Source organism: Acomys minous (assembly GCF_964271855.1).
Source record: "Acomys minous genome assembly, chromosome: 6".
In the NCBI taxonomy this organism is placed as follows: Eukaryota; Metazoa; Chordata; class Mammalia; order Rodentia; family Muridae; genus Acomys; species Acomys minous.
Genome location: NC_140487.1, coordinates 82,561,368 through 82,586,700, shown reverse-complemented (window position 1 = coordinate 82,586,700; position 25,333 = coordinate 82,561,368). Strand labels below are relative to the sequence as shown.

The 25,333-nt window shown below is 39.0% G+C and overlaps 1 protein-coding gene across 16 annotated transcripts in view; it reads right to left on the bottom strand.

Annotated features, from left to right (window-relative positions):
* Window positions 1–303: 303 nt before the first annotated feature.
* Window positions 304–25,333, bottom strand: part of MIER1 (MIER1 transcriptional regulator) — a gene marked incomplete at its 5' end in the record, with an annotated part of 51,161 nt that continues 26,131 nt past the window's right edge. For 15 of the 16 annotated variants that reach the window (XM_084786201.1, XM_084786209.1, XM_084786210.1 and 12 more), the window contains 10 exons: window positions 304–3,570; window positions 6,187–6,326; window positions 10,211–10,338; window positions 12,384–12,478; window positions 13,770–13,851; window positions 15,339–15,490; window positions 20,458–20,530; window positions 22,829–22,893; window positions 24,243–24,375; window positions 24,978–25,139. In XM_084786201.1, the coding sequence (XP_084642327.1) occupies window positions 3,242–3,570; window positions 6,187–6,326; window positions 10,211–10,338; window positions 12,384–12,478; window positions 13,770–13,851; window positions 15,339–15,490; window positions 20,458–20,530; window positions 22,829–22,893; window positions 24,243–24,375; window positions 24,978–25,139 (1,359 nt within the window). In that variant the 3' untranslated portion in view covers window positions 304–3,241. Of the gene's footprint in view, window positions 3,571–6,186; window positions 6,327–10,210; window positions 10,339–12,383; window positions 12,479–13,769; window positions 13,852–15,338; window positions 15,491–20,457; window positions 20,531–22,828; window positions 22,894–24,242; window positions 24,376–24,977; window positions 25,140–25,333 lie in introns of those variants that run through there. The other variant, XM_084786208.1, reaches the window with a different exon arrangement.

The following is a 25,333-nucleotide window of genomic DNA, read 5'->3' as shown; positions in this document are numbered from 1 at the left end:
ACATATCCTGTCTCAACCCCCCCCAAACCAAACCAAACAAATAAAGCCCCAAGCCAAAAGACCCTGTCTATAAAATTTTAAAAAATGAAATAAAAAAGCTTAAAAAGAAAGACAGAAATCATCCAATGTCAGGTGACTAAAACCAGGAGCCACCGCAGCACTGTTGAGTGACTGTGCATGGGCATGGCGGCAGCAGGGACAGTACACGCCTGCACTATGTATACTGTACAGCACAGAGATAAAAAACAAATTAAAACACAGTGAAACAACTGAAGAAAAAAAATCCACAGTATACCACACAAGTATGCTTATAAAAATATTTTAATGAGCATATCAGAATGGCAGAAGGAATTGGGAGAGAGGACATATTTTACAGTGCAAAATTATTATGCAGAAATTTAAAAACATCTAATTCATAATTTTGAGTGCCTACTTAAATTACTTCAAATACATTTTAAAGCTCAACAGATTTGTGTTGAACTGAGTTACAGATTCTGAACCTTACCGAGAATACATCATAAAACATTATATATTCCAAATGAAAATGACAGTGCTTTGCTAGGACCTAAATAACTACCCACAGAGACTTTTCTAGTTGAGACAGTGTTCAGATACCCCAGGCTGGCCTCCGACTCACTATGATGCAGTTGAGAATCTCCTTGAACTTGATTCTCCTGCCTCCACCTCCTACATGCTGGGATTGCAGGCACTCGCCACCACGCCTGTCTGTGCGGTACTAAGGATGGAATCCAGGGCTTCGTGCATGGTAGGCAAGCGTTCACCCACCCGAGCTACACTCCCTGCCCATAATCTTTTCTCATCTCAATTTAATAAGAGCTCAAGAGTTATGAAATGAACTAAATGTTAAGCAAATTAGATTCATGATATTGCCAGCGTGTTTAAATAGTGCAATGACTTCTCAAGTTGCAGTGGTTGCATTTTAGAGCAAAGGGTGAAATATCTGTACAAACAGAGGACACAAAGTATTTGGGAAAAGCTGAGCATCATGTATTAGTGGAATGTTTCATTATGCATATTTTTAAAAGAAAAGTAAGGCTTACTAACATTATATACCTGGCACATTTGCCGACATGCCTGAGAATTTCCTTAAAATGTTCCTGTAACTATAGTTTCAAGAACTCCACAAACTTGCAATGACTAAAAAGCACAACATCACCGTTCTTGTAAGACATTCCTACAGACTGTCTGTGACAAAGAGCTAGTATTATCTGGACACATTTAATAAAATCTGCTTTAGAAAATAGATTGTAACTGGGTGTGGTGGGAACAACTCCAATCTCAGCATCAGGGGGCTGAGGTCGGAGAATTGTTAAGTTCCAGGCCAGCCTGGGCTCCACAGCGAGACTCTGTCTTAGATAAAGAGAAAGAAATGTGTGGGGGTGGAATGGGGGTGGGCAAGGAGAAAGGAAAAGGGTGCGCGTCAGCTCAGGCTCCCTGACCTGCTGCCATTCTGGGTAAATTAATGTTCTCAATGAAACAAGCCCTCATGCTTCTCAGCACTTCCATCTGAAACTCACAAAAACAGTAAATGCATATATGCTGTGTTGTCAAAGTGGCTTTCAATACTGACTGGGAAAAAGAAAATGTTGTTCCCATTGGTTAAGGGAAGCAGTGTGGACAAATGTAAGAAAGAACAGTCTGAGGGATGAGGCCTGGATACGCATTCTCAGTGCAATCGCAGCCTGCGTCAGCCGGCTGAGCCAGGCGAAGGCCCACAGGCTGTCTGTAGAAGCACTGGCTCTTTGTCTCACAGCTGGGAACAAACTGAAAGCAGCGTTCGGGGATGCGCCTGTGTGACGAAAGACACTTCACAATCATTCACTAAAAAAAAAGTTTGGAGATAGATTGGTCTATCAGCTGTATAAAACTACATTTTGTAAGAATTTTGCCCTAAAAATAAAATGACACCCCTCCTGACAAGGCTAATGCACAAATGATCCTTTTTAACAATCACACAGAACAAAGATTATTTTGTATGTGTTTCATTTTGGAAAAACAGTATCAAATCTGACAAACTGGATTATAACGGGAAAGATCTGAAAATTCTTAAAACCATTATTTTCTCATAAAAATCAATACTGCTACCTGTCAACAGTTACTCCTGGGATGTGGCAATATTTCAACATCACCTGGTCTTTCCTTTTGACTTAATGAAAATAAGGGGAAATCATATAGTGCATATGACAGTAACCAAACAGGTCTCTATTCAGCAAGATACACTCGCACACTTAAGCTGACAGGAAGTCTTTGTTCTGCTTCAAAAATAACTTTAAAAATTATAGCTAACGCAAACAAGCTTGCAATCTGAGTATGCTGAAATTCAGAAGTCCCAAAATTATTTGTTCATAAGTAGAAGTTTGAAAAAAACATGTTCATAATTCTTTATGAATGCTTTTGCCACCTGGATAAGAAACATGACTTTGTTAACTACACACACACACACACTTAAAAATTCATTAGAAAAATCTTAGCAAAATAAAATGAAAGCTGACAGACTCAGAATATCAGTTCCTCTCATAAAAGTTTACCAACTGTACAAGTTAAGAAAATTATACAAGCTTTTTGTATTAAGAAAGGACAGCTCAGTCAAGACATATGTACTGTAAAAATCTTTCAAAGGCTACAGAGAATCTGGAAAAATACAGAATGTATTTCTTAAGCCCAGATAAGAATATGGAAAGACATCATTGATGTCAACAATTTTACAAATACAAACCTGACTTGGTTTATTTTTAAACTTCTACATATAAAAATCATGCTAGCATAACCTTCAGGATTCACGAGGGCTTCCTTAGTGGCAATGTTCAATTTGTATGGAGAGAAAAATATCTGTTGTAAAGACATTTCTAGATAATCAAAAATTTGGTTTTGAGCAGAAATACAAACCTTTTTTTCTTTCCCTTATTCTTTTTCATAGAAAGGAAAAACTTTTAGTCAAATTCATGATTAGTATCTCAAATGAGAAAGTATAGATAAGTCTTTGGACCGTTGAAATTTACCAGTGCTTTTATATCCGTAAAGAGGTCTTCAAGAATCTGAAGTAAAAGAACTTGCAAAAGGTGAGATTATGAATCCCATTTCTTCACGTTAGGACTCAATCCAAATGTCATGATTTAACCAACTGCTTCATGGAAATCAGCTTTCTAAAGGTCACCCCCCAACCCTGAAAATTGTAGTCATACCAGAATTTACTGCAAAGGAAGCAAAATAGGCCTAAGACTTAGTCATTTATGTTTTCACGTTCCTCAAATTTTCCATGTGAGACTGCTTCTTGGAAAAATTCAGATGAACCCGGACTTTCTTTCCCATTGCTGTTTATCCGCCGCCTTTTGGCAGGTCTTTCATTTTTTTCATCAAAATCATTTTCATTTCTTGCAGTCATATGGGCAAGTTTGGGGTCAGTGCTCAGGTTTTCTGCTTCATAACCATTAGTGTCCATATCTGTATGCAGAGGTTTCTTATTTCCACCTGTTGGTCCATTAACATGCAAGCCTTCAACTTTTACTTCTTCTTTGTTTAGTATTTCACCTGGTCCATTAGATGACATACCTACATCCACAGAAATATAAATCAAACAATTCAAAAAGCTAAATTTGTCAAATATTCTCAAACGGCTGCTACCAAACAGGTTTCTGTCCGGGAATAACAACGTACAAGCATCAGATCTGAGCGCACCCATGACAGAGCACAGGCTGCACGTCAGCTTCCTTACTTACACACGAGACCCAAAGCATGTACATGATACACAGCTGACGTGGACATCAACTAAAGCAACAGATTTTAAGGCCAAAGACCAGAACCTGACATATGCTGAAGGTGCACTAGGGACTGGACCAATGGCAGAGGCTAAGCACGCCTGACGCTGCTATAGGAGGGCCTGGTTCAGTTTCCAGAATCCATGCGGAGGCTTACAAGCACCTGTAACTGTTCCCTCCTCCCAGCCTCCTTAGAGTGCAGCACACACATGGTAAACAGACATACATGCATACAAAGCACCCATGCACAAAATTTAAAACTATATTCTAAGAACTATCCCAATAATACTACGTTGGAATACACTGACATTGTTCCCACAGGAGGCGGTATATAAAAGGTAAAGAGCCTGAGACCATCCTGGATTATATGCAGCAAGAACCTAACAGCAGAAAGATCATGTTAGAACTGACTACAAAATGGAACACAAATTTTGGTAATACCAAGTCCACTACAGCATATCACTAGAGATAATTAAATCTTAATTATGTGAAAATACTCAACATAAAGGGTGGGTCTCAAAGATTACATTCTAGTCAAAGAAAATACTCAAATTTTCTCAATTCTATGTCTCCAAACCTTGAATGCACACGGGAACTATCCATCATATGACACTAAAGAAATAATCTGAGCTAGCTAGTCCAAGAAACTAGGTTAAACTGATTAAGTAAAAAGAATTGTAGTACTATTTCAGTGCATTAAAGTCTTTTATATAAAGAAATAAAGGAGGCTGGGCGTGGTGGCGTACGCCGTCAATCCCAGCACTCGGGAGGCAGAGGCAGGCAGGTGGATCACTGTGAGTTGGAGGCCAGCCTGGTCTACAAAGTGAGTCTAGGACAGCCAAGGCTACACAGAGAAACCCTGTCATGAAAAACCAAATTAAAAAAAAAAAAAAAAAAGAAACAAAGCTAAATATTTTTTTTTTTAATGTAAAAAATTTAAGCTAAAAAGTTCTTTCCTTGGAAAACCTGAAAAGTCTTGATTATACTATATTTACCTGATGTCTTCTGAGCTGAATAGCTTTTTAGGTCATTTATGAAAACTATCTTACTCTATAGTGTGCTCTCATCAAATAGCTAGAAGAGGAAAGGAAAGGATTTCCTCGGTGTTAAGATGTCAAGATAGGCCTGAACTCCCTGAGCTTCTCAGTTCTGAGCTGCAGTCACACTACACCTTAACTCTCTATAAACAAAGGTGCAGGCAACTGTAGACAGCAGTCTAACAAGGATCCTTGGACCTGTGCACGGCCGCTGAGACCCACATGCTGTCTTGGCTGGCCTCTTTTCTGCTTTTGTTTTTTTGCCGAGGGAGTTACTGAGACAGTTTCATGTGTCGCTCTGGCCAGCCTGGAACTCACTGTGTAGACCAGGCTGTCTGGCTTGTTCTTCGAGGGAGAAGTAAGAAATATAGAAAAGGACCATGAGGTGAACTCTGTAATGGATATGCTATCGTTGGGAGAGTTTGGGGTCAAAGCTTTGGCAGTTTCTCTATATTCTCCATGGCTTAACTCCAGTTTCCTCCCTATGACAGTTCTGCACAATCATGTTTGCAATTTTTCTGCTCAGTATTATTCTAACTTGGGGCATTTAAAGTAGAAACCAAACAATTCTCAGAACATCTCTTGCAGAGGGTCCTTCACACACTCTGAATGAAGAACTCTGTCTGCTTTCTCAGTTTGTTTGAGTTGTGTGTTTTGTGTGTGTGTGGTATGTGTTGTGTGCTGTGTGTATATGTATGTATGTGTGTAAGGGAGAGAAGAAATGTTTCTGCAGAACACCCATGCCCAGGCTAATAGCTGCTTTATATGTTCCCTTTTCAGGTTATTATGCAAAGCCAAATACTCACTTATTCACTTATTACCTACGTTTTGTCTTTATGATTAGATTAAAGCTCATGTTACAAGTTCTCAAACTATTTGAACAAATAAATGTGTTTCTGATACAAAGTGCTTGGATTTGTCTAAGAGTTAAAAGCAGTGCTCACATCTAGGCATTATCCCACTCAGATAAGAAAAGAGATGCTCCTCAACACAAATTTCCCTTTTTCTTTTTGGTTTTCCAAGATAGGGTTTCTCTGTGTAATAGCCCGTGCTGTCCTAGACTAGCTTTGTAGACCAGGCTGGCCTTTTATTCCTAGAGATCCACCTGCCTCTGCCTACACAGTACTGGGATTAAAGGTATGTGCTACCACACCGGGCCAATACAAATTTCTTAAAAGCGATGGTCTGTGTATAGCTTGTTCCATGCATTTTATCTTATGATGTCACTAAGATTACTCCATGGTGTGTTCAGATGGATGCGTACTACTTCATGCTATTTACGTTTTCAGCTTCCAGAGCTTAAAGTAAATTTCCTAGAGCCATTCAAAGTGTGCTTCACTATGAAGAACCGGATGTATTTCCAAGTGGCTTACCATTTTGATTACTATTGCTGACAGTGCCATCTTCTTTCTCCGACTGGCTGTTACTACTATTTGAGGCAGTGGGAGGAGGGGACGGTGCTCGGCTAGAAGCAGCACTTTCACTTTCATCCAAAAGACGATCCATGTAATCCCTTAAGATTAAGTTAAATAATACAATTATTTCCTTAAAGAAAATACTGAAGGTTAAAATTAGTTGAAGTTAAAATTTCCACGCCACGGTTAACAAACACACCCTGACTGTCACTTTCATGTCAATGCCTTACTACTATGTACAGGATCTGATCACTTATTTTGCAAGCTTCTTTTGGCTACTTATATGTAGGGCTATGTATGAAGGTTCTAAGCTACAGAAAATGTAAAGTCCGTAGCACGCTTAAAGACTTTAAAATGTACAGAGAATGGAGTGTGCGTAAGCAAAGAGGTAAGGATGATGTCATTGGGAGCACAAGGTGATTCTCAACAGGCGCAGTCTGGGCTTTCAGATTCCTAAAGGCATACCTGATGCACCTGGGTCCAAATATACAGGATCCATCCTTGCCCAGACACCATATACATCAGCCAGATCTGTACTGTAATGGGCCAGATCTTGGGCTTATTTTGCTGGTCACCTATCAGCATTTTCCTGTAGGCTGGCTTATTTGTAACTTCATTACTGTCTCATTAGCTGAGGATCAGTGACATTGGGCTTGGGTTAGAAAATCTAGGCTAAATGCCTCCTCTGAGGGTATTGATTTTACAAATGAAATGAGCATAAATCCCATGTGTCCGATCTATATACATGGTTACTGTATCAAATATGAAGGTGTCAGACTATGGCCTGTTGGCTGGCTGCTGTTTCTGTCCAGTCAAACTGGAACATGGTCATATTTTTGTAACCCCAGGACAGGGCAACAGAGATGCTGGATCCTTGCAACTCACTAGCCAAGCCAAGCCGGTCATGGCAAGCCTTGGATACCAAGGAAAGACCCTGTCTACAACACTAGAGGTTGTTGTTGGGTCTCAATACACATACAGTGCACCACACAGGACCAACACGTATCACAGAAACATGTTATGACCAGAAACTAATAAATATAACATTCTTGACATTATACATTTAACGGCTTTTAGGATCTCCCAGCTCTATGCTCTATACTGTCATTAAAATACTACTGCAGAGCCAATCTGAAGCACACAGAGTGGAAACAGGTAAAGATGCCTATCAAAGGAACTTCAGAAGCTAGAGCCAGTAGGCATTGCATAGGAGGAATTACTGGAAATAAACAATGCTTAGTGGGAATGAACATTGGAGAATGTTGAAAAAGACATTCAAGAGGCTAGATAAAAAGACTTCAAAATTATGTTCAATTTTTGAGTATGATACTGTGAGAAATAATCATCATCTTTATTTTATACCAATGAAATTTCAAATCTTAGGAAGGAAGTCAGGTTTAACAATCCAGGGAGTTAAGAGTGCTGGAGTTCAGGTAACTGGAGTTTCAAGTATTATTCGGACTAGCAAGATCTCCAAATTGAATGTGGCTCTCAATCCCTCCCCTAGAGTGCAGCTCTCAGAGGCTGTGGGCAGTAAGGGCAAATGTGCTTCATTCTGGTGAGCAATGGAAGGTAAGAGAAAAACTGAACAAGGCCCTTTAAGATAATGTGCTTAAGTATAATGTGAATCTAAAACAAGGAAAAGAAAATCTATAAGTTTTTCCTTCAGGCAGTGGTTCTCAACCCCCATCCCTTTCACAGGGGTTGAATAAGACCACTGGAAAACACAGATTCGTTATTTCCTTTTCAATTTTTATTATTTATTTTTAAGATAGTGTTTTTAAAAAAGATTTTAAAGATGTTTTTTAAAGATTGCTATGTAGCCTTAGCTGGCCTGAAACCGTACAGGGTAGACTAGATTCAAACTCAATGAAATCCTCCCATCTCAGCTTCCTGAACTCTGAGATTAGAAGTGTGAGATAGCACACACCCAGCTGGTCACTGGTTCTTACAGAAGGTGTAATATACCTATAAAGAAATACTGTGGAGGGAGAAAAAAAAATACAGGCAGGCAGAAAAAGTTAAGAAACACAAAGGAATAAAAGTAAATTCCAGAAAACTAAGGTAATATTGCCCAAAGGGAAAACCAAACACATCTGTGACTTCATTCCATTCTGACATGGGATTGGTATTAACTTAGAAAAAAAGTGTGTGTTAATTTAACTATGGTTTGTCTGAGTAGAGAAAACTAAACTTTGGGAGAAAAAAGATGCTTAATTGTGGGGCTAAAAAGATGGCTCAGAGGTTAAGAGCACTGTCTGTTCTCCCAGAGGTCCTGAGTTCAATTCCCAGAAACCACATGGTGGCTCACAACCATCTACAATGAGAGTTCTGGTGTGCAGGCACACATTTGGGCAGAATACTGCATAAATAATAAATAAATACATCTTTTTAAAAAGATATTAAATTATAAGATATTATCAAGAGAAAAAAATGTTTGGTAGGACATTCCTGCCTACCCTGGACATCACAGAATCAAATAAGCCAAGCCCCCAGCACATTGCTTTGCTAAGGCTTTCTGAAAAAGAAGACTAGATGAGCCAGCAGTCTGAAGTAGCACAGCAAATGTGACGTGTTCTTGTGCCGATAATCATCACTTATAAACATGCTTCTGAAAAGGGGAAGGAAGGAGCGGTAGGAAAGGACAGACAGATATATCTAGCCTTACATCATTGTCCTTAAATAGTATCACTAAATATTTCCAAAAAAATACATTTTTAAAGTGGTTAAACTGTTAATAAATTATAAATTAAATTATCTAATTAAATTCATTAAACTATTTTAGTGGTGTACAAGGCAATGAAAATTTGAAATGCTCCTTTATGTGAAATTCCATTCTAATGATCACCAACTCTGAGTAACTGGGGAACAGGAGAGGTAAGGAGTTCACTGTCTCTTGACAAAGATGTATCGTATGCATTTATTCCTTTGCTGTGGAGTGGTGCAGGAGACAAACTGAGGCAAGGCTTTCAGCAGACTAGGCAAACACTGTAAAACTAAACTCTAATCCAACCTTCATTTATGCATTTTTAGTTTTTTTAGCCTTGAGCTTTAGAATGCCTGATCTGAGGACGTACTCAGCACAGACATCTACCTATACATGAACACAGACAAACCCACTATGGACCAGAGTTTGAAAACTCGACTCAAACACTGGAAACAAGCACATCTTTGTAAAGCAGCTTGAGAACATCTTTACTGTGCACACTGAGCACATCAACTCACAGCCTGAATGAAGCTAAGGGGATCCCATGTGTCAGAGTCAGATAGCAGTGTATCACTCAGAACGGCAGAGCTGTCTTACTCTTACTACACACCACCTCTGTACGTACAGCAAGGAAAAGGATGTCTAACAAACAAGAGGATAGAATTTACCAACGACCACATTCCTGTCCCCTTTCCGCCTGTAAAGAACATCTACATTTAAATCTTGTTTTGACTTCCAAAGATCAAAACAGATTTCACAAGGAGAAAATTAGTGTCCCTTCCTCTTTAACGGCCTTTTACTGGTTACGTAGGCCAAATAGTTTTAGAAGTTTGTCCTGGTCTATTTTTACTGTTTTCAAAGGTCAGAACTAAGCCAGATGTGGTGGTGTGTACACAATCCCAGCACTTGGAAAGTTGACAGGCCTAAGAGTGAGGTCAGCCCAGCCAGGGCCACACAGCAAGATTTTGCCTCAAAAAAGAAAAAAAATAAGGGAAGGAAGAAAAAGAATTAAGATCGGATGTAATATTATCATGTTGTCCCTTTTCATTTCAATACTACCTAATGAAATTTGTATACTCTAAACCTTGATTTAATGCTTGTTGTCTTAATGTGCATGGCGGTTTACAATTTTTTAAGACAACAAAGCCTGCAAGTCTGCATGCCTTATGTGTCAAGAGATGGCATGTTTTTAAACTAACATAAACTACTTTGAAGGACTATAAAATCCACAATTCTTTTTAAGAAAAATCCAAGAAAGCTTAGAAAACAACTCACGTTACACCAGGATGAAGATTATATTTCTTTTTTCCAAACCTTGTTTGCTGAGCAAAGAAATCATAACGCTCAGACTTTTTCCACATGTAATAGAATGCTACACATTCACCAACTGATCTTGTTCGGACCTGTAAGAAAACAAACATTTGCTTTTAAGAACAATCTCCTTAACAGAGCTACTTGATGAACAACAACTCAAGTCTGTGCTGGATAGTTTTATGTCAATTTGACACATGCAACTGTCATTTGGGAAGAGGGACTCAACTAAGAAAATGCCTCTGTTAAGACTGGCCTACACCCAAGTGTGTAGGGCCTTTTCTTGATTGACGATTGACATAGGTGGTGCCAACCCTGGGCAGGAAGCATGCTGATTGAGCAGGCCACGAGGAGCAAGACAGTGAGCAGTGTTCCCTCACTGGTCCTGGTTCAGTTCCTCCCTCTAGTTCCTGCCCTGACTTTCTTTAAAGATGGACTGTGATGTGCAAGTGTAAGCCACAGCATCTTTGAAGCAGGAACAATGAAGGAACACTGGTTTTGGCACTGATTTCATCTACTGTTGATAACACCTTTTCATGTCTAACATAGATTTCTCCTTTTTCCCCTCTGCTTGAACTCTGTAAAAGTTGTAAAGCAATAAGGGAGTTAAAAAATTCTTTCAAGGAGCTGGAGAAATGGCATTTAGTAGTTTAGAGTGTCTACAGGCAGCATGTCCAATTCCTAGTGCCCACATGATGGCTTACTCCAATTTCAGAGGAGCTGATGCCCTCTTCCAACCTCCTTTAACACCGGGTACGCATCAGGGCACGCACAGATATTCAAACACTAATCGGTATACATTAAAAACAAAACAAAACAAAACCCTTTCAATCTTTTTTTGATGTTTTGCTTCCTAATTAGTGATGAAAAGCAAGTCAGTTGTAATTTACTGAAAGCAAAACCCAAGGCATATTGAGGTATGCTGTTAACACATTATAAAATCTTCATGAAATTTAGCCCATTATAATAGAACTTATGATTAACATTGCAATTAATTCCAAGTATGAAAAGAACAACTTGATATTTTCACATTGGACCCTCAAAGAATTACTGTCCTCCCTTTGTTCACTAGAGCAACTAAGTACAGCATGGGTAGAGGAGTCTTCAGCATTAAAATCACCCACTCAAACATTTATAAAGAAATCAAAGCTATATTCTAAATATTGAAACTTTGGCTCATGGCTTCAAGTCAGCTAGTGAGTTGTTAAAGTCACATCCATGGGGGTTTTGCTTCTGTACTGTTATGGATAGCGTATTTGCATGCAAGAAATACTAAAAATGTAAAATGTATTTTCAACCTGCAAATAGATTCTAGAACAACTTCAGGAGTATGCAGTCAGTCAGCAGTGTGACACAGCCTTTCCCAGGGTGCTGAGTGTGTTCCATTTGGACTTTCTCTTTCACTATTGATGCTTTTCTCTTGTTAACAATGCAACTGTTTTTGACTGTGTATATGTATGTGTGCACAGGAATGTACAGGTAAGTGCATGCACACATTTTCGTTGTCAATTTAACGTTAAGAATATTTTAAAAATTCAAAATTACTGTAAAGAGCAATTGATAGCTGCTGGAAGAGAGAAAATGTTTTCTTCAGTGGGGTGACACTAGGTGGCAGGCCGCACAACAAAGAGCAGTCAGCCAAGACAAGCTGAGCCTGCATGTGTGTGCACGTCTGTCTGCGTGTGTGCGCACGTCTGTCTCCATGTGTGTGCACGTCTGTCTGCGTGTGTGTGCACGTCTGTCTGCGTGTGTGTGCCTAAGAGAGGGAAAGAATGTGAATGCGGTTGGATAGGATACGGCAGGATTTAGAGGGAAAGAACATACTAAAAATACATCGTATAATATTCTGACAGAATGAGTAAAAACACACTATTTAATTGCATTGCACATACATTGAGAAGTTGACTAACAGACATACAAATGAGTTCAATTCTCAAATACTTAGTTACTGTGCCTTGACAGTCATGTGGCAAATATCTCAGGCAGTTTAAGTATGCTTATTCTAATTAGTTGTAAATCAGAAGATTATAATATTTATTACAGAACTTTAACACTAGCAAACAGCACATAAAACAAAAATTTAAGTTTATTAAACTAAATTTCTTTTTATAAGAAGAAGACATAAGTCATTACTTACTTTATTAGCCTGAATCAGATGAAAATCTTTTCCATAGGCCTTCAGCCCTTGTTCAAAATTTCTACATTCTTCCTCTGTCCACACAGATAATTCCTCTGACAAAATGAGATAAGAGCAAGCTATTAATATATAACAAAGAAGCTAAAAACAAAAATGTAACTTTCTGGCATAACAATTAAGGGAGTATCCTTGAGTGTTAATATTGGTCATTGCAAATAATATAGCAATAAAAATTCTGATTTAATAAAAACTGGAGTGATTTGGTCTCTAACTCTGCAATCTCATGTCTGGGCCACTTGTTCCTTCTTTGTTGAGACAGGTCTTGCTATAGCTGCAGCCAGGCCGCCAGCTTGGGTGGTTGTGCTGCGTGCTGCCTCTTCCGGCTCTCCTTACTTCCTCTCAGCCCCACTGTTAGTAGCCACCTTTAGATTCCTTCAACTTGGTTAAGTTCTTTCTTACTTTGGACTCTACAAGGAATTACATTCTGTCCCTACTTCACCCTCTTTCGGCAACATAATCATTTACTTACCAGTAAAAATATTTTGTTCTCAAAGTTTTCCCTCAAATTCTCACCCTAGCTAGGTTATGTGCAACTCCAACAGGCTTTAACTATGCCTTCTGACTCTCCTCTGGGGATCCACAACTACTGTGCAGTTTGCCCTCGAGACTGTCAGGCGCCATGATGCTTGGGTATCACTGTCATGTCTGCATACTGTCAAGTACATACACAGTACTTTTAGTGCAGTGGAGTAGGAGCCAAATTTAGGGTAAAAAAGGGAAAGTGTGGGTTTTATTGCTTATGAATTATACTTGCCTGAGCCGTATTACTTTTGCTTAGACACCTAAATCTCCCTACTCTACTTAATACTTCTTTCCATGTATCTGTGTGTATCTGCATGCGCACCTGGGTTAGGTGCACCGTGCTGAGTGTGGGGAGGAGAACAGCCTTAGGGAACTGGCTCTTCCCTTCCTTCTCTACATACGGGGTCCAGCTACCCAATCCAGGCTGGTAAGCTTGAGTGACAACCACTTTCGCTCCCTGAGCCCACCACCTCATTAGCCCAGTCTCGTAAGTTTAAAGTTAGGCAGCAGTGTTATAGTATTTAGCTCACATGGCTATTATAAAGTTCAAAGGAAAAAAAAATCTTTAAATTTTTTTTAAAACTGTAGGGCAATATATACTTTAGACTTTCACTTAAATGCCCTGATCTTACATAATAGAACAATCTTAACTCCATTCCCTTAATGGTTTGTGGGCTACTTGTGCTCTGCAATATTTACTGAACTCAGAAAGACTAGAATTATTAAGCTGAAGAAATATTTAAGTAAACTGAAAAGCTTAAAATTTCTGCCACTCCATGAAACAAAGGTCCAGCAAGTACTTACCACGAGCTGCTTTGACATTAAACCTCAATCTTCTCAAGGCTTCTTCTGTATCAAAATTGCATTTAACCAATTCATATAAAGCCTAGAAAAACAAAAGGTTTCTACATAAGACTCAAAAGCTAGTCTGACATACATTGTTCTCAATCACGTATGTGCTTGTAAGTTTTCTGGTCAACTTTCCCTGAAAGCAACATAAAGAGCATCAGGGAGAAGGAAAAAAAGAATTCAATTCTAAGCTTATGTGCTTCTCACTATATACAATGTAGGTGTATGTAGCCTGCTGACCAAGGTTCCCCAGCAACTGAGATATTAATCTCATATAAAATATCATTTTATTTAAGCTATAATTCCTTGGAGCCTTCTGAGATTCCTAATATTTTAAACAAATCAAAAAAGAAAAACAAGACAACAAGGTTTTTAAAATGCTCTTATATTAGGTTCATGGTACGTATGTCTGACCACAAACACAATGGCATCTGAGATAAGGCTGCCAACTTGATCACAGCTGTAGAGTCTCATGGAGATAGATAGCAAACAAAAACCAAAACCCAAAGAAAACACTTCTAAAAAGCATTACAAAACGTGTACCTAGGCCAAGAAAGGTTTCTGTCTACTGGAGCTGAAATTCTGACAATGATTTAGGCACACACACAGTAGGTCTATTGCTAATTCTTATCTCTACAGCAGAGTTTAGGTGTAGAGAGCACCACACTGAAAGTGAGAGCACCACACTGAAGGTGAGAGGGACCACACTGAAGGTGAGAGGGACCACACTGAAGGTGAGAGGGACCACACTGAAGGTGAGAGCACCACACTGAAGGTGAGAGGGACCACACTGAAGGTGAGAGGGACCACACTGAAGGTGAGAGGGACCACACTGAAGGTGAGAGCACCACGCTGAAGGTGAGAGCACCACACTGAAGGTGAGAGGACCACACTGAAGGTGAGAGGGACTACACTGAAGGTGAGAGCACCACACTGAAGGTGAGAGCACCACACTGAAGGTGAGAGGGACCACACTGAAGGTGAGAGGGACCACACTGAAGGTGAGAGGGACCACACTGAAGGTGAGAGGACCACACTGAAGGTGAGAGGGACCACACTGAAGGTGAGAGCACCACACTGAAGGTGAGAGGGACCACACTGAAGGTGAGAGGGACCATACTGAAGGTGAGAGCACCACACTGAAGGTGAGAGCACCACACTGAAGGTGAGAGCACCACACTGAAGGTGAGAGCACCACACTGAAGGTGAGAGCACCACACTGAAGGTGAGAGGGACCACACTGAAGGTGAGAGGGACCACACTGAAGGTGAGAGCACCACACTGAAGGTGAGAGGGACCACACTGAAGGTGAGAGGGACCACACTGAAGGTGAGAGCACCACACTGAAGGTGAGAGGGACCACACTGAAGGTGAGAGGACCACACTGAAGGTGAGAGGACCACACTGAAGGTGAGAGGACCACACTGAAGGTGAGAGGACCACACTGATGGTGAGAGCACCCACACTGAGAAATGATGAGTCATTTAGGAGGAAAACCCAAACAGCTATTCCTTACTCATGTACCTGTTCATTGTCTTTTATGTGCGATCCTTCAGGGATTGCTTCTACACCTTTCTCATCACCTGTTCTTCTAGATGCATCCTTAAGAAATACAATCACTTTATCTTCTGGTAAATATTCTGGGTCCCACAGAAGCTGATCATCATTTTCATATACTAAATTAATAAAACAAAGTGTTAATAAAAACTACCAAAATTTAACAAAATTTGTGCAGTGACAATAGAGACATCACTAAACAAATAACTTAAGTCTTGAAAAAAAGATTTATTTATTATTATATATATACAGCGTTCCGCCTGCATGTACACCTGCATGCCAGAAGAGGGCAACAGATTACATTATAGATGGTTGTGAGCCACCATGTGGTTGCTGGGAATTGAACTCATGACCTCTGGAAAAGCAGTCAGTGCTCTTAACTTCTGAGCCATCTCTCCAGCCCATAACTTAGTCTTTTTTAAAAATTACATTTATTTTCTCTGCAACCACTTTTGGTTGTGTGTTGTGTTTTTTCTGTGTAGCCCTGATTGTCCTGGGACTAGCCTGTCGGTAGATCAGGCTGCCCTTTCAGCTGCCCCTAAACTCAGAGATCCATCTGCTTCTGCTGGGTTTAAAGGTATGTGGCAGTTCTTAACATGTGAATCTCAAGGATCAAACTCCGATCATCAGGCTTGGTGGCAAGTGCGTTTACTTCTTTTTATTATTTATTTACTTCGAGACAGGGTCTTGATATTGCATTCCAGACTGGTCCTAAACTTGTCATCTTTCTGCCTCAGCCTCCCATGTGATGAAAATATAGGTGCATGCCACCACACTCAGCTTATATCTGTTTTCTATCTGGTGAATGTTTCTTATGTGCCCGCACATGTGTTAAAATCATTCTCATATAAAAGTCATAAAATTTCAAAAAGCATTTACGTTTCATCATAATTTCCACTGTAATATCCAGGCAGTGGCAGCACACACCTTTAACCCCAACACTCAGGGGAGGCACATGAATAGCTGAGTTAAGGCCAGCCTGGTCTACAGAGAAAGTTCCAGGACAGCCAGAGCTACCAGAGAACCCTGTCTCAACTGCACCCTCTCACCCCAATAAAGTTTAAATCTCAGCACAATTAAGAGGAACATGACCTAAGACAGCAATGTATGAGTCCAAGTGAAACTGAGAATGTATAAAATCCAGAAGCTACAGCTTAAAATGGAACTGCTGCTACAAGCATGACAAAAGCTCCAAGAATGACATCCGAGTGACCAAAGGTTGAAACCTTCTGGGTCTACTAACAGGACATGAGGATGTGTGAACTGGAGCATTAAAAGGCACTGGAAAGGCAAATAGAAAGTGAAATAAAGCAAAACACTTCCACGAAGTTTGGATGGAAGGGTACAGTTATGACAGTAGGCAGTGAGGAAATCCAGTTGCACAAAGCTTATAAGGCATTTGGTTCTTAAAGAGAAGAGACAAATATTTAAATGTCAACAGAAAGAAAATCACTTGATAAAAAACTTGGAGCTATGGGATCACTGTCAGCATTCCTTCTATCACAGAGAGGAGCTAGCAGCTAATTAAGCATCTCCTGCACGCTGGGCAGCGCACCAACTGTCTTCACACATATTACTCTCTTCCTTCACCTTCACACATGTACTTTTAAAACCTACCTTTTTAGAGAAACCCTGTCGTGAAACAAACAAATCCCACAAACTAACCAACCAACCTAACAAGGCCCTAAAACACACCTTTCCCGGTCCCCGCTACCATTCTTTTTCCAACTGTCAGCATAATAAGCTCCAAAACTGAAATATGTTGACTCCATTAATAAGTGAATTTGGACAGAGTACTAATTTCTGTTTTGTACTTGGCCTGTTGTGCAAAGGGAACTAATTCCTCACCATCTATGCTGTGAAGAAGTGAAGGGGTGGGTATCTGAATCCTAGTTTTCTCCAAGCTGCACAACCCATTTAAACCTATGAAACAGCAGAAATTACCTAGGAAGTATTTCTGGAATCACTGACCACATTCTGCAAATCCTTGAATTACATAGATGGACATCACCAGGTGGCGCCAAACGACAAGTCAGCCTTCTGTAAGGCTGCTGAATCCTGAAGCTGACTGTTTCAGGAAGGTCAGAGTAACAAACTACATTGTAAACAATTACAACATAGCCAGTAACCAGCATGAGCTCAGAGCAACTCTAAATCCACGCTGCACAGGCAATATGCACACAGATGTGAATTATGTACATGAGGAAAGGGTAGACAGGAAATGCTTACGGATAGTATCTTATTAAAGACTGACTTAGTAGTCATTAAGTGAGTCCCCAGAATCTGTACTTCTTGCTAAATAGATGACTGATCAGGCTGGTCTGTGGACCATACTTCAACAGGTGCTGATACTGCTCATTTCAGGTATTTTATTACTTATGGTAAACTTGCAAATTTTTAAAGTAATCAAACTGAATGTGTCAAAAAAGCAAGCTGAGCCAGCAAAACCATCTCATAAACTCCACTACAGATAATTGGCAAGGACTACATACGAGAATTAGGAGGGGTTTGTATTCTGATTCAAGGAAAAAAAATAAGTATTTGACACTAGAAGCTGAGAGCCACTATTACAATGTCACAAACTTCTGTAATTTGGAGATATTAATTACTAATGAATAAATGTATGCTTACATATTGTCAATTTTATTCCAAGAAAAAAATTTGATCCAATCAGTGTATCTTCGTATGAAGGAGCTCTCAGCAGTGTGACACAATACTGGAGTTCACCACAGAATTACCAAAATATCACACTAATGTGTTCTGACACACAGTTATGTGAACTGCTTGTTTCACACAGTAATGTTGTAAGATGAGCATTCCTAAACACAAAACCCAAAGGCCAAAGTGATCTGAAATCCATGGGCTCTGGATCGAGGCTATTCAGCCTGTCCTAAGAGTAATACCACACTGTTCACCTCCCCTTCCAGTCTCATTAGAGCTAAGAATAGAGCCAGGTATTGTGACATATGCCCATAATCCTAGGCATCAGGAAACTGACACAGCAGGACTACCTGAGCATGGAGTTTGAGAACGTCTAGAAACACAGTAAGGCTGTCCCAAAAAACCAAACGAAGCAACAACAGAAACCCAAAGCAGCTCCTTCTACTAGTGCACACTAGCTCAGGGGCCAGGGAGCTCAAAGCCAAGTCAGGCTATGCAATGAGACCCAGCCTCCAAGCAAAGACTCTAAATGAAACACTTCCAGCACAGGATGCTCTTTATTTGGCGACCATCTGTCCAGGAAGACTCTTAGGATGGATACTGGGCTCGGCTGGCAGAGTACTTTCCTAGTGCACATGAAGCCCTGGGTTGGATCTTCAACACTGCATAAAACAGGATTTGGGCACAGGCCTACAATCACTTCAGAGAGTATGGTGTGTGAATTACATCTCAATAAATCTCTTTACTGAAAACTACTTCCCGAAAACCAAAGCCAAAATCTTATACTTTTAAAAGTAGAAATTATAATTTATTTACTATGATGTTTGATTATAGATACTAAAATAAAAGGTAAAGTACAAGAAGAGATAAACTTTTAATCATAATAGCAATGTCTTTAAAACTATGTTTTCCTTCCATCTACTAAAAGTTTCGTCTTGGGTGCTGGGGCTTTGTGTATGGTATGTTAGTGCTTTACCACTAAGGCACACTCTTAGCTCTTAACATCAAACTTTCAAAATAGAGGCACTAGGTTCTTCTTGGCCAAAAAAATTTACGACATCTAGTAAAATGAACAAAGTTTACCTCTTAGCTCCCCACTAACAGAAAGAAGGAGCTCAGCTGTGATCATGACCTACTGTTGTGTAGACACAGCACTTACATCTCAATTATAAACACAACAGCCAACATACCACTCATTTTTGCACATAATAATAAGGCATTCATATAAGAAATACACAACATTCCAATTCTCAATGGTTCTACATGTTACAGGAGCTAAGCCAGGCAAACTTGCTAAAGGCAAAGTTAATATTAAAACATTTGGCTACAAAATGTAATAGCTTGTGATATATCCTATTTCTCACCTCCTGCAGTCAGGAGACCATGTACATATATATTTAAAACAAAGTATCTGGAGGGAATAGTAAAAAGAAAATAAACAACAAAAGACCTCCCAATCCTAGGGTGCTCTGCATAAAGCTGCAATGTGAAGAAAATAAAAAAGAAATGAACTCTTAGCTTCAAGTGATACAACACTGTATGTGAACTCAGTAAAGACACGTATGCATTCTTTCTATAACCCACCTAAAAAAGGTAATGTGAAACAGGCTGACTCTCTAGGGGGGGAAAATCAAAACAAATCTTCATTTATTTTAGATTGTTATATGCATGACTGGTCTTAGGACTTTGATGTAAAACAGTTAAAAAAAAAACCCTTTAAAAATGTATACATACAAGTAGTATTCCCAAATTATTTTAAGAAACAAATAAGAAAACTTTCCTTTTTAGTAGTACTGAGATTTAGAGATAAGCAACCCATTGTTTAGCAGTTAGTTTTGAAACTGGTAATTAAAAAGTTATTGTAATGGCCAGAAAGTACCAAGATCAGAGCATATGAAATAAAATAAAATAAAATCTTTAAAACAAATATAGAAAAAAGGTTTTAAGAAAGATGCATGGCTGGAATATTTTAAGGCACACATCTTAAGAAGTAACTTCTTCTTTCTTGTTAGATTTATAAAGACAAAACTAGAAAAATAGTGACCAGCCTGACAGATAAAACAGCTCCTTTTATATAAGCCATTAGGGTTATTTCGTAGGCTGTTAAGTTCTTACCACATTTTCTATGTTAATTAACAGACCATGGCTGGGGAGACGTCTCAGTGGGTGAAGCACCTGCTGTGCCAGACTGAAACATGGGTTTGGATCCCCAGCACCACATGAAAGCCAGAGTGGCAGTGAGATGCTCACTGGCCAGCTAGCCTAGTTGTGTCTCAAGGTGAGGAGCCAAGAGAGAAAGAAACCAACACTGACCTTCAGCCTCCACATGAGCACAAACAAATGAGTATATCTGTACACAAACACACACCACTCGCCAAAAATAAGCCCATCACTTCAAAAGTTAAGGTATTTAACTTTAACTCACCCTTTTCATTTTCTTTGTATCTACAAACGCCAACTGGAATCTCAGCTTGGAACATGGAGCCCACCATGATTTCCTATTTTAAACATAACAAAAAAGATCTAGTGATACACATCTTATGTTCATGTGTAGCTTTCATATCTTCTTGGGTAAACTCTGGTCTCTGTCATAAAACCAGTTACCTACCTCATGGTAGTATTGTGAGGATGAATGAGTTAATAATAGCTAGGAGGTTACATATGATTGGATGGCAAACAGTAATAATACTGGGGGAGATGTAATACATATAACTTATATAGGACATGGAGAAGAATTAATAACAGTAACTTTTGATCAGTTAATTAAAATAAACAAAAATACCCTGAAAAATAGAAAGTCAACTTTGGGTGTTTTTTATAGAGCATCTACACTTATAATACTTTGGACCAGCAGTATCAGCACCACTAGGGAAATTGTTAAAAATTTAAGTCTTTAGGTTCTAACTCATACTTAATGAGTGGAAACTCTATGGATAGGGTTCAGTGATTAATACAGCCCATTCAAACTCATACTTAGGTCTGAGAAACAAAGCTTTAATATAAGGGGGAAAAAAGATAAAAGGTTTGTAAAAACTTTGGCAGAAACTAACTGGATTCACTTCCAAACCAAGTCTTTTTTCTTGAGGTTAGTGTTTGACTTTCTTTAATCAAAACAAAAATGCACCCCCATCCCCAAAAACGTTTAAAACTGGCTCTTGAGAAAGGCAACTGGGCCAAGCATGGTGGAGAACTCCTTTAATCCCAGCACTTGGTGAGCAGAGGCAAGGGGATCTCTGTGAGTTCAAGGCCACCCTTGGTCTACAAAGAGAGTTCCAGGGCAGCCAGAGCTATTACACAGAGCAACTCTGTCTCAAAGGAAAAAAAAAAAAAGAAGGAGGAGGAGGAGGAGGAGAAGAAGAAGAAGAAGAAAGAAAAGAAAGCAAGCAAAGAAAAGGAAAGAAAAGCAAGGCAACTGGAAATCACCAACAAGATTTCTCAGGGAATGGGGATCATCATGGATGGACCTGGCACTTTCAGGTTAAAACATGACATCAAAGGTATATGAACATGCAGTAGGAACTTTAAATGACTCCAGGGGTTTGGAAGCTTCCTCTCTGCTGCTGCTGTCACATCTTATTTTATTCTACCTACTGTAGCTTCACAGACATGCTCAGTGCAACAAAGCTATATTATTCTACTATAGAGGAAAACCAAAGCTTCTCATGGTCAATAGCCAGAAAAGAGCCTCACACATCAAACTTCCTCCATGCCGCACCATGTTCTTTTTGTACCACAGAGCCCTCTGCTGCCAATTCCTGTGCTTCTTTTTTATTTTACTCACTCGTGCCACCGAGTCCCAAATAACCATATTCCTGAAGTTTCATGCCCAAATAGGTAATTATTCCCTATAGACTCTTGTATGTAATTCTCCCTTCAGGTAATCATACACATTATTTACTCTGGCACCTCCCCAGGTGGGAAACAGCTGCATACAGTAGAAAAGGGGGCACAAAAAGCAGTGGCTCGGTCTCTTGTAAGTCATTCCGGCTCCTCGTCCTACATGAAAGAATCAACAGTCTCCTCAAGGTAGTCACAGCTGCTGTGACGGCTGCTATGTTCCAACAGGAACAAATACAGGCAAAATATCCATACACATAAAATAATGAAATAAAACGAAACCCAGAAAGAGAAAACAAACAAACTCAAAGGGTGTTATTTTTTAAAGAGGATACATCAGGTAATCATCTCTAAGGCAAACATCCTTCTATAGAAATGTATGTACTATAATTTCCTAAGAGGTTCTATACAACACCTAAAATTAAGTCTTACAATTTTAGCTGTTTTGTTAACTAAATAAATAATGCTATGTGACATTTTAAGGAAAACAAACAAACAACAACAACAACAAAAAACCATAAAAACAAAACTTAATGTCTCAAGCTTACTTTAGAAACTAGTTGTATGTTTGTAGAGCAGCCAACCTTCAACAGCAGCACTGAACTCAATCACGCTGGGCTGCCTTTAATAAGCAATGTGAGGTGCGAAATTACAATCTTAAACTACTAAAAGGTCACATTTCAACAAGGCAACAAAATTCTAATCTTGTATTACTTCAGGACTAGATTAGAAATTTGGATTTCTAATACTTAGCAATACTTAGCAAGATTCCATTCTACCCACAGAATTATTTTATGAAAAGATAAAATTATTTGTTGGATACATTAATGGGGAACTTGGACCAATATTTACCAAATGCTGAAATGTTACAAAAAGGCTAATATATTGAATTCATCAATATAAACAATGCATTAAAAAATATTCTTGGCTTTTAGAATATTACTGTTAAGGAAAAATACCTTTTTCCAGTCTTCTGATGGAATATAATCTTCATCTTCTTCAGATTCTTCTTCTATTTCACTATCTAGAATACATAAGAGAATGATACTATGAAACAGATGCTTGTCCTGTCCATACTGATATTATCTTTGCATTTTTATACCTACCGCCAAATATACAGATATGGCAAAAGGTCTGCTAAATTAGGCCAAGATAATTAAAATCAAATAATTAACACTGTATTTAAAACAAAACAATAAAAAAAAATTCCCCAAAATGAAAGAAAAAACATATATCTGCTAGGGTAACTATATTCTCAGGAAATGACTTCCTAAGAACACAAACACTTCAGGATCAATATCAACATAAACTCTTACTAGTGTCTAGTTACAAAGTAAGTTGAGTGATGTCAAGTTCTTCCCACAGAAAACAGGGACTTAGACAAAGCAATGTTTTCAAAAGAATGTTCTTTAGAAAACTGGGCATCCTGTAGTAAAACCTTAGGAGAACAGGAGGGATGGATACATTTTAGAAACCTTTATTCTCCCTGGTTTCTACTGCATCCATGCCCGGCAAGCTGCTGCTTGGCTGCATTCAAATGAGGCTAATGATTAGGGCTGGTAGACTGCTTGCCTCAAATGCACAGAGTGCTGTGTGCCAACCACCAGCACTGCATGAAATGAGGCACACTGGCTCAAGCCTGTGATCCCACCATTCGGGCCGTAGAGACAGTGACATCAGAAGTTCAAGGTCATCCTCAGCTGCCTAAAGAGTCTACAGAGTTTGATCCTTGGAATACACACTAAGGTGGAAAGAACTGAGTCCTGTTGTCTTCTGACCTCCACATGTCCTGCCCCCACAGTGGAAACTGGTGAACTACATATCAGTACATATTCATACCCCAAGAACCAACTACCTTTTCAGACCTAGGAACCAGAAGATTAGCGAAGACAACACTACAAATATATAGCTATGTGCTGCCTGAGGTCATCTTGGTCAACAGATTCACCTTACATACGGTAGTGGTTCTGCAAGATTCTATCATCTCAAGGTGCTATGCCCACATTAGTCACACCATCAAGAAACCTGACAATATATTTCTCATAACAGATCTCTGTGGCTGAGTGACACATGAGTACACATGAACGATAGCTCAGAATTAACAATGAGAAGTGGAAAACAAAAACTTCAGAATACACAAAATAAAAGGAACACATCCATATTCAGGCAGTATACGAAGCAGTAATTATTGTGATATATACACTGAGAACAGGGCCGGCCTATTTTGATACTATTAACCCCTAACAAAATCCATTTGCATTGAAAAGCAATTTCAGAATAAGTGAATTCAAACAGCAATAAAACCACACTAGAATTTTAGGTAATACAGAAGAATGAAAATTGCATTCTAACTATAGCAATACTAATACATACTTGTATCAAAATATTTACATCGACGTGGGCGGATCATTTCCTGAGCATCTTGGGAAGTAACAGACTGTGAGGGATCATCATTGGAAGACTGGGTTTCATCCTCCTGACCTGAGGAATCCTTTATATTCTCTTCCTACAGAGTAAGAAAATGTATTTACACTATGAAGAATGCTGTCGCAGGCCGGTGGTCAATTGTATTTTAGATGTAACAATAAGACTATAATAAACACATTAAATGTAATGTGATTCCCTGCGTTAGCTCCTGGAACTGGGAGGAAACCGTCAAGGTGAAGTCCAGCAGTTTAGAGTTTAGCTAAGGCCACTTAGCAGTGATAATTTCTTAGTTTTGATAAAGACATAAAGTTACATCATATATTAGTATTAGGGAAAGCAGTGTGACCTTCATGTTCCTAAAATGATTTTAATTAATGACTATATAACTGCCAGTCAGTCTCTATTATTTAAAAGTAACATTTTTTTTTAAAAAGTTAGTACTATTTAGAAAAAACAAAAAGCAATCTGAAATAGACAAATTTATTTCTTAAGAGAAGATTATAAGGGATTTTCAATTGTTATATCACACATTGTTGTATTTTTTACTTTTAAATGTCAGTCATACTATAAAAATTATATTTAGAGGTTAGTACTCTCTGTAGTTTCACAAATACAACAGGGATCTTGGAACACAAATGTTGCACAAGGTAAGACAAAAAACATTGATGTGCATTAACTTACTTTATTTTCCCCACTACACCCACTGTTGTCATCATTATCAGGATCTTCATCATCTTCAGCTTCCTCTTCCTCCTCCTCTTCTTCCTCTTCTTCTTCAGGTAACCGAACAGTGCTGTCATAACCATAAAGGCTGAGAAGCTCGTGGATTGGCATGTCGCCTTCCTAAGTACATCAAAATAAGTCAATTTCTGAAATCGGTGATTTTGTATTTCCATGTTATGATTTATAAATCTGTACAGCACTTAACTGACACTTCTTTCCTTAAGAGCATATGCGTGCTTTGTATCTAATATATTCAGTATTTTTCAAATTATGAAACTAAGAAATCAAAACCAGGGGGGGCTGGAGAGATGGCT